Here is a 10,000-nt window from a genome sequence, read left to right on the forward strand (position 1 = left end):
CACACCGGCCACAACTGTTAATTATAAGAGGAATATGATTAAAAGGCCTGTGATGATAGAGATTCTCTACATCCAATTGAATAAATGCAGGGGTGAACTAATAATAATACTAATAATAATAATAATAGTTTTATTGCCATGCAATCAACTTGTCAGTCAATTTGGTATTTTTTACTCTAGGCACAGGGTCAGCCATAATCGGCGCCCCTGGAGCAATTAGGGGTTAAGTGCCTTGCTCAAGGACACATGCAGCTCCCTCCTGATGCGGGGATTGAACCAGAAACCTTCCGATTGCTAACCGGCCTCTCTAACCTCTAGGCCGCATCCGCCGCCCCTTAACTCATCATCGTAAATCTAGTCAGAGCCGCCGCGATCAGCGTTATTTACAATTCCTTTGTTGTGACAGCACGGCTGGACACTAGATGATGACATCAGCGCAACTGTAAGGTGTGTGTCAACTCAGACGGCTAGCTAGACACTGATTGGTCGGATGCGTGGGAGTGTGGGGGGGGGGGCTCTGGTAAACAACTGAAATAAACAACTTTTAACAAGCAATTCACACAAGGAGAGACGCCGCATCATTCGTGGGGGACATGTTTACTGTCGGCTTGTTAAACTGGGAGTCTGTGCAGATGGAACTATAAACACGCACGCACAGGAACAGAAACAAACACACACACACACACAGAAACAAACATACAGACACACACACACACACACACACACACACACAGAAACACACACTCTCTGTTCTATCCATCTCCAGCCTCCTAGCATGGCTGTCCTCTTAACCCCCATGTCTCTTCTCCCTGTGTCTCCCCAGGACTGTGGCCTGGTGGTGCAGCCAGACCGGCCCTGCGGTTTGGAGCTCCTCGCTGGGCCGCTGTCTCCAGGCGAGGCCCCGGCCTCCACTCGGCCCTGCTCCTCCGGGGATATCCCAGGTCTGTCTGTGTCATAATCCTCCTATCCCCCAACACCCCCCATTCAGAAGTGGATATGAAAGCCTGATGCTAGGTCGTATCTCTCCTTACAAGGCGGGGGCGTGCTGAGGCAGCTTAACGGCCCCCCGACACACTCTGGCCTTTGATTTAAATGCTGCAGGGTCGGAGGTCAGACCCCGCTGTAAAAAGCTAATATTCTACGCCGCAGGAAGAAATAAATGTCAGGGGGAAGAGAGACATCGGTCGTGTGTACATGTATGTGTGTGTATGTGGGGGTGTGTGCGTGTGTGCGTGTGTGTGTGTGTGTGTGGAGAGTAATTACTCCCATGCTGTGAAGGAAGGCTTGGCTGTCAGAGGTCCCGGCGAGGTTTTGAAGCAGGAGAAAACTGTACAGTGAAAAAGGGGTTTCGCTAGCTGCTTTAAAGGGGCATTTCACTCTTTTCACGAGCCGTTTCCATTATGTGTCAGTCCACCTGTTATATAGTCCCTCAAACACAATACACCTTGAACTGTTTGTGTCCTGTCCTGAATCGCACTTCATGGTAAACCCTCCTCTACCTCTCCTCCTCTCCTCTCCCCCTCTCCTCTCCTCCTCTCCTCTCCCCCTCTCCTCTCCCCCTCTCCTCTCCCCCTCTCCTCTCCTCCTCTCCTCTCCTCCTCTCTTCTCCCCCTCTCCTCCTCCTCTCCTCTCCCCCTCTCCTCTCCCCCTCTCCTCCTCTCCTCTCCCCCTCTCCTCTCCTCCTCTCCTCTCCCCCTCTCCTCTCCTCCTCTCCTCCCCTCCTGCCCTCCCTCCCTCCCTACAGGTCGTTGGGTGGTCCCTTGCCTCAGCTGCGCCGATAACCGAACCTGCGATTGGCGTGAGGTTGCCTGGCAACCGGACGGCTGCTACCACCCCGTGCTGGACCAACCCCAGTTGCAGGAGTGCATGACGGACAGGAAGGTGAGCCCAGGGGGGAGGGGGGGGCGGGGTTTGGGGAAGGCGCTGGGGTCACATTGGGCGAGGTCAAGAGGGCCCATGGTGCACCTACGGGCCTTTCACACTAACAAGGCCGAACCGAACCATACCGTTCCACGCTAATATTACTATTCCAGGTCTTCTTTGTTCTGCATTGTCCTTTCCATAGTCCATAGTCACTGTGGTGGACGCCTAGCTCAGCTCAGCTCAGCTCGGCTCGGCGCTGAAGTGTAAATTGTCCGCTGCTGAAAGGTAATTATCTAAAGTGGCGTAAAGTTTCCAGCGAGGATCTCTGCTGATCGGTCGACTGACAGAAACATGGCAGGACGCCTTTTCAAGGCTGCCGTCACCGACCTGTCTGCGTGTTCAGGCAGGAAGAACAGGAGATGGAGGAGGAAGGTCTTTTGGGAGTGGGAGTTGTTTTTTTCCGAGGTACTGTGGTTGAGCCCAGCACCCACCCTCCCGACCCCCCCCCTCCCGACTCGCCCCCGCCCTCCTACAGAGCTCCGGCATTAACAAGGGGGGCCCGGCTCTAACCTGTCTGTTCGCTAGCTTCTGCTCTCAGGTTACCTCTGCCCCCCAAACCTGATACCTGTGTTGTCTAATTAGCCGTTAGCACGGAGGTTGGCGGCGTGGCGGTTAGCTTCGGTGGCTGACGGGCCTGGCCAGCTGACTCATAAAAGACGGTGTGGGGATCCAGCAAGACGGCCGCGCCGACAGATTTAGTGGGAGCGCTAATATTTTCCACGTGTGTGTATCTGTCTCTGTGTGTGTGTGTGTGTGTGTGTGTCAGTGTGTGTGAGATACATTGCGCAGGGTACAATGGAATGATATGGAAGCCATCTGTCCTGGGTGTGTGTGCTTGGTCAGCAATGAGGCGCGTGTGTGCTCGAACTACACCGACCAGCATGCATCTGGTCCACAGATGGGGACAGCAGAGATCATCATGTCAAGAAAACAACACAGAAAAGCTTCTGTTTAACAGTGGCATGGTTCCAGTGTGAGGCTAAGCCATCTCTCTCTCTCTCTCTCTCTCTCTCTCTCTCTCTCTCTCTCTCTTTCTTTCTGTCTGTCTCTGTCTCTGAAGACAGGTGGTGAAGGTATCTAAGATGAGGTATGACTGAATGCCTCTGATGTTAAGAAGAGAGAGAGAGAGAGAGAGAGAGAGAGAGTTACTGTATGAACCACAACCTTAGACCCAAGCCTCCATCACTAGACCCAGAGGACGTCTTGAAGTTGACATGTCTCAATTACCTCATCTACCCTCATATGCCCCCACCCCTGAGGAGAAGCTGTCCTTCCTGGGGCTCCTTACAGCTACCCCGCACGCACACACACACACACACACACAGCTTCCAAGGACCCTTGCCAGCCGACGGTTAAGCGTGCCAAATTTGAGGCTCTTTGACTGCTGATTGGTTGAGCAGGCACTCAGCTGACACCATATATGGGTATAATGAGATAAGATGATATCTCGTCAGAACATTTGTCAAATGTGTTTTACGCTGACGGGGCCGGGTCGGGAACAGAGAGTGAGTTTGTCTGATCACGTCCTGGTCTTGTGGCTCCGAGGCCTTCAGAAACACGGGGAAGCGGTTACCGCTTAAGAATCCATGTTGTCCTCGTTCCGACAAGCCTCCGATGTCTATACCTTCGCCGGCCTCTCCCCTGGGCCGTTGTGACCCGAGCCCAACGTTGTTCTTGTGTCTCTCTCCCGCGGAACCCCAGGTGATGTTCATCGGCGACTCCACCAACCGGGGGATGATGTACTTCCTGATGGAGAGGGTGAACGCCACCCTGGAGGACTGGTGCAAGGCCCACGACACGCTGGTGTACCGCCACGTCAATCAGGGACGCACCGCCGTCAGCTACTCATACTACCCCCAGTTCTGGCTGGAGAGGACCCGCCGGCCCACCTTCCAGAGAGCCCTGGAGCAGCTCATCCAGAGGTGAGGGGGAGGGAGAGGGAGAGGGAGAGGGAGAGGAGAGGGAGGGGGAGAGGGAGAGGGAGGGGGAGAGGGAGAGGGAGAGGGAGTGTGTGTGGGTGGGTGGGTGTGTGTGTGTGTACCCACCTTCTAGAGAGCCCTGGAACAGCTCATCCAGAGGTGAGGGAGAGGGAGTGTGTGTATGTGTGTGTGTGGGTGTGTGTGTGGGTGTGTGTGTGTGTGTGTGTACCCACCTTCTAGAGAGCCCTGGAACAGCTCATCCAGAGGTGAGGGAGAGGGAGAGGGAGAGGGAGAGGGAGAGGGAGAGTGTGTGTGTGTGTGTGGGTGTGGGTGTGGGTGTGGGTGTGGGTGTGGGTGTGGGTGGGTGTGTGTGTGTGTACCCACCTTCCAGAGAGCCCTGGAGCAGCTCATCCAGAGGAGAGGGGGAGAGGTGTGTGTGTGTGTGTGTGTGTGTGTGTGTGTGTGTGTGTGTGTGTGTGTGTGTGTGTTAGATACATTGCGCAGGGTACAATGGAATGATATGGAAGCCATCTGTTCTTGAGGATGAGGGAGAGGGAGAGGGAGTGGGTGGGTGTGTGTGTGTGTGTGTGTGTGTGTGTGTCCTGGTGTCGGTACATACATGCATGCATACGTGTGTGTGTGTGCGTGTGTGTGTATGTGCATGTGTGTGTGTCCTGGCGTGGGTACATACATGCATGCATACTTGTGTGTGTATGTGCGCGTGGGTGTGTGTGTGCTTGTGCGTGTGCGTGCATACGTGTGTGTGTGTGCGTTCCTGCATGTGTGTGTGTGTGTCTGTGATATGATGCGTTTTTGTGTGACTATGCAAAATGTTGTGTGCCTATCAAATATTGCAATACTCATTGTTTAACCATACTGTGTGCCCACTCTTAGTGGTAAACAACATATTTAGGAGCAGGCACATACCATATCAAGTAACAGTGAGACCAGTTTAACTCTAAAGGACATAGGAGCCTCACTGCAGTGGTCAGCAGCAAGACAGAACAGCATGAATACAGAATAGCCATGTATGGGAACTAATGTCAATATTGTAAGTTACGAGGTAAAGCTATTTCCCTCTCTGAGAACTGTATATAAGCTGTAACAAACATCAGTACTATGCTTGGCATCTCTATGCCACAGCCAGGCTCGGCACCAGCCATGTCGTAGCCATGCTTGAAGCTTGGACTTTACAGAGCATGCTGTCTTGGAAACATCTGTACATGGGAATGCAACCCAGATCTGCCTAATACAATGATTACGATTCAACCTTCTCTCTGAGTCATCAATATATAATTTCCGGCCACGTGACCAAGAAAGATCTCCTTATTATCAAATGGCGTCACGAACATTATAACAGTCTGTGTAGGTGTGTCTTGGCGTGGGTGTGCCTGTGTGCGGCGGCTCTGATCAGACGTGCGTGTGCGTACATGTGTTGCGGGTGTCGGGGGGCTGTGTTGTGTGGAGGGAAGCCATGTTGTCTCTCAGCTGTCTGGAACACGTGGTGGTCTGTCTCCATGCGGTGGTCTGTCTGTGTGTGTGTGTGTGTGTCTGTGTGTGTGTGTCTGTGTGTGTGTGGGCGGTGGTCTGTCTCCATGTGGCCACAGAGCCTTAATTAGCAGCTGATCTGATCAAAGGGCTGATAAGTCATGTGGTAGGAGTCTGTGTCAGACACAGCAGGGCTCCTAACCCACAGACAGGATGTGAGGAGCAGGTGGTGTGTGTGTGTGTGTGTGTGTGTGTGTGTGTGTGCGTCTGTGTGTGTGTGTGTGTGTGTGTGTGTGTGCGTGTGTGTGTGTGTGTGTGTGTGCGTCTGTGTGTGTGTGTGTGTGTGTGTGTGTGCGTCTGTGTGTGTGTGCATGTGTGTGTGTGTGTGTGCGTGTGTGTGTGTGTGTGTGTGTGTACAGTAGATACACAAGACTATGTGTGAGATTCTGGTTGATATGTGTGCCGCATGCTTGAAGTGTTGACCCTGACTCCGACCTTTTCCGAAGGTCGCGACCTCTGGTGAACTCCCCTGAGACGGTGCTGGTGGCGGGGGGCGTCCAGTGGCTCAACACCAACCACCTGAGAGTCATGAGAGAGGTGCTGCTGAGGTAACCACACACACACACACACACACGCACGCACACACGCTGATGCCCCTGAGGAATCTCGTTAAGCTTTTTAGCAGCTGCTTAATGAACCAGTCATCATCACACTGGCTGGTTAGGTCTGATGAGGTCTGATGAGGACACCAGGGCTGCTGCTGTTGGTTTGTCATCCCTTTTATTCAGTCAGTCAGTCAGTCAGTCAGTCAGTCCCTCACTCACTCACTCACTCACTCACTCTCCTCTCCTCTCCTCTCCTCTCCTCTCCACTCCTCCCCTCTACTCTCCTCACCTATCCTCCTCTTCTGTCCTCTCCTCTCCTCTCCTCACCTCTCCTCTCCTCTCCTCTCCTCTCCTCTCCTCTCCTCTCCTCTCCTCCTCAGAGAGAAGCTACAGGACATCATGGTGGTGGTGAAGTCTCTGGGAATGGGCTTCCATCTGCCTGTCGATGGTATCCGCTCTCTCTCTCTGGTAGGTTCGTCCTAGTGTGCGTGCCTGTGTGTGCGTGTGCGTGTGCGTGTGTGTGTGCGTGTGCGTGTGCGTGTGTGTATGTCACCATACTGTAATCCCTGTCGATCCAAATGAAACGCTTTACCCAGAACGGAGTTGCAGTACATATCCAGTAAAACGTTTTTAAAAATCAATAACCCATGTCCTCCCTCCGCCACACTGGCAGCTCCAACAACAGCAGTGGCAGCAGCTCAACAGCCACAGGAATGACTCTATCCCAGGTCCATCTTCCTTCAGACATGTTGCAATATAGAACCCTCAGGCCTTGCGATTCAACTTGTGTATTTAGCAATAATAATCATAATCATAATCATAATCATAATAATCGTAATACGGTTCTGGGTGGATGGTTATTATCTGGCTGTACCAGCGTTTGACCACCTGTTTTGATTGGAGGTCCGTCAAAAACGGAAGATACGTTGCATAAGAGTTGCATGAATTACGGCTTGCGACTTGTGACATAGTTAATGCAGTATTAGGCATTAACGACGACTGGTTATGGTTATGGTTGTGGTAGGTTGTCTGGGAAAGGCACTAGCAAATATCAGTCCCATTATTTCACTCTGTTGCTCTGACCAGATTGTATTTTGTCTATTTTTGTTGTTGTTGTTGTTGACTTGGTGTTGTTTTATTGTGTAATTGTTTGTTTTAACTGTCGAAACTCTACGTTTTAAGCTTCTGTCTTGGCCAGGCTTCCCTCGGAAAAGAGATCATTGTGTCTCAATGGTACTGACCTGGTTAAATAAAGGCTAAATAAAACAATTAAATAAAGAATCAGCAGAATATAAGCAGAAACTATCCCTCGGACCATAATCATATGGAGACTGGATTGCTCATGTTGAAACCTCCCCCGCCCCCTGTTCAGTTTCTCTACTGTATATTAACTACAGAAACAACAGAAAATCCTTCCTCTAGTATTATGACTGCCAATGGCCCCTGGCCTGAGCAGAGATTACATTGTGATGACTGATGGATAGATGATTCACTTGTTGTAAGTCGCTTTAGATAAAGCCGTCTGCTAACTGCCAAAAGTGTAAATGTGATGAATGTTGGTCCCATTGCTTCTCCTCCCCCTCTACCGCCTGGACAGTTTCTCTACTGGGAGAAAAAAAATAACAACAAAAAAAATGTAATTCTTCTTTTTTTTTCTTGCACTACGACTGCCAATGGCCCCTGGCCCCCGAGCACTACTGTTTCCTGCTATGACTGATGGATAGACGCTTCACTTAATTAGTCAAATCGTGCCCAAAAAAATGTTTTGTCAAAATTGAGTTTTTTTACATAATCTGATCCATTAGGTGTTTATTAATGCCTGTGTGGTGTTATTTTTAAAATGTAGAATTTTTTGAGTTAGTAATTAATAAAATACAAAGGTTCCATCTCACAAAACATAATGGAATGTAAAAACTTTGACGCTCAATATCTCTGAACTACCCTAAACGGAGATAGAACCTTATAATTCTAAGCTCACGAAATGTATTTGTTGTAAGTCACTTTGGATAAAAGTGTCTGCTAAATGCCAAAAAATATTAAAATGTAATAATATATTTTATGCAGTATGCTTTCGTACAGATTTTAAAGGTCTTAGAAGGTGAAAGTATTGGAAATTGTCATCGCTGTCTATCTGTGTATTGAATGTATGCCTGTGTCCTTGTGCTGCCCCTCCTGGCCAGGTCCCTCTTGGAAAAGACATTCCTTATCTCAATCAGTTAGTCACCTGGTTAAATAAAGGTTTAATAATAAAAAAATAAAATAAAATAAAAAGTAAACATGGAGTGGTCTGTTGCTCACCTGTGTTGTGTTACACCCTGGCAGAGGGGGGTCCAGGACCTCTACCGCGAGAATCGCAACATCATCGCTACCGCAAAGCACTATGGGTACGAGGTCATCGACACCTTCAGCATCACCATGGGCCGCTACAAAGAGTTCCTGCAGGGCCGCTGCGCCTGCCATTTTCACGAGGTAATACACACTCACACACACACACACACACACACTCACACACACACACACACACACACACACACACTCACATACACACACACACACACACACACACACACACACTCACTCACACACTCACACACACACACACACACACACACACACACTCACACACACACTCACACACTCACACTCAAACACACAAACACACACACACACATACACATACCCCCCCCTCCCCGTTCCCACCCCGAACATCAATCCCGAGTCAGCATTTTGTTTCTGGGTATTCGTTCGACCACAAGACGTTTAACTCCAAATCACGTCGGAGTTAACCGAGCGTGCCGTCGTGGCGCATGGTATCGTACATGTTTCGGGGTGATTGATACGAGGTGTAAGTAATAGTTTTAAAGGCCTCTGTGGCAGGCAGACCCACAGGGAGTCTCCCCCCCTCCTCCTCCTCAGGGACCTCTCTTGACTGGGATGTCTGAAACTTATTCTTAATGACTAGATATGCTGTCTCTGTCTCTAAGCAACCCAGGAGGAACAGAGACCGGCGGCTCATTTTTCCTGGGATTGCTAACCCCCCCCCCCCCCCCCCCCCTCCAGTGGAGGTGGAGACGAAGGAAACGTAGGAAAGATGTCCGAGTGGAAATCCCTCGCTTATGAATCTCTTGATTGAACAATCCTCTTTGCATGTTATCCAGGTCAGGGAGCCTTCTAGAAGGATATCCTGCCCCCCCCCCCCCAGACCTACCCGTCTCCCCCCCCCCCCTTAACCCTAACCCTTCCCTGTAAAAGAACAGGCCCTCTGTTTTTTATTCAGCTATAAAAATTGCCCCTCCGCGTCGGTTAATGAGTAATTAGCAATTAGGCTGCGCTTTATTGGGTCGTAAAGCGCACGTTGGTAGCAGCTGGGGCCGCAGGGCGTCGTGTGAAGTGGTTTCGGGGCGTAAGGGGGGAAGTGGCGAAGGCCTCAAACTCCGTTCCGTCCCCCCCCACCCCCCCCATTCCCCCCATCGTCCCAATGCATATGGGTCTTAAATGACACAGAGGGAGAAGTCAGAAGAATCGGTGTGACTAATGAGGTAATGTCTAACCACATTTAAAGCGGGTGGGGGGGGGGGGGGGGGGGTTGGAGCATAGGGGGGGGTTTGGGAGATGATTGCAGCGGTGGTTTATGTGAGAGAACACTTAGGACCCTAGCAATGATTGACAGTGACACTGTGGATGTGACTGAAATGAAATGAGGCGGGAGTTTTTTGTTTTTTATTAAGACGGGCTTCCGTCGGGGTGTGAGAACCCAGAGGGGCAGGCGAGCCCTCTGGCAGTGACCTCTGGTTCCCCCCCCCCCCGGCCCCTGGTCCCCCTCCACCAGGCCCCGGGCCATGGTCTGGTGGGCCGCTACGGATGTGTTACCTCTCAGATCTGCGTCGACTGAAAATACGTTCAAATACTTTGAGTGTTTGCTCTAAGTCTGCCTTGTGCCAGGCAATCAGTCAATCACTCAATCAAGCACGAGCTAAATCATTGACATTATTAGTCTTTTTTTTTTATGGTATTTGAACCCGGTGTTCTGGCAGCAGTTGTGTTACATGCTCCCCCCTGTCTATA

The 10,000-nt window shown here is 50.7% G+C and overlaps 1 protein-coding gene across 1 annotated transcript in view; it reads left to right on the top strand.

Moving 5' to 3' along the window:
- cped1 (cadherin-like and PC-esterase domain containing 1) overlaps nucleotides 1-10,000 on the top strand; it is a gene marked incomplete at both ends in the record, with an annotated part of 95,557 nt that overhangs the window by 84,956 nt on the left and 601 nt on the right. The window contains 6 exons of the mRNA XM_080538232.1: nucleotides 824-941; nucleotides 1,745-1,881; nucleotides 3,625-3,845; nucleotides 5,837-5,938; nucleotides 6,316-6,403; nucleotides 8,258-8,404. Of these exons, the coding sequence (XP_080394358.1) occupies nucleotides 824-941; nucleotides 1,745-1,881; nucleotides 3,625-3,845; nucleotides 5,837-5,938; nucleotides 6,316-6,403; nucleotides 8,258-8,404 (813 nt within the window). The remainder of the gene's footprint in view (nucleotides 1-823; nucleotides 942-1,744; nucleotides 1,882-3,624; nucleotides 3,846-5,836; nucleotides 5,939-6,315; nucleotides 6,404-8,257; nucleotides 8,405-10,000) is intronic.

The sequence above is a fragment of the Nansenia antarctica genome, assembly GCF_963989245.1.
Source record: "Nansenia antarctica genome assembly, chromosome: 8".
Classification (NCBI taxonomy): Eukaryota; Metazoa; Chordata; class Actinopteri; order Argentiniformes; family Microstomatidae; genus Nansenia; species Nansenia antarctica.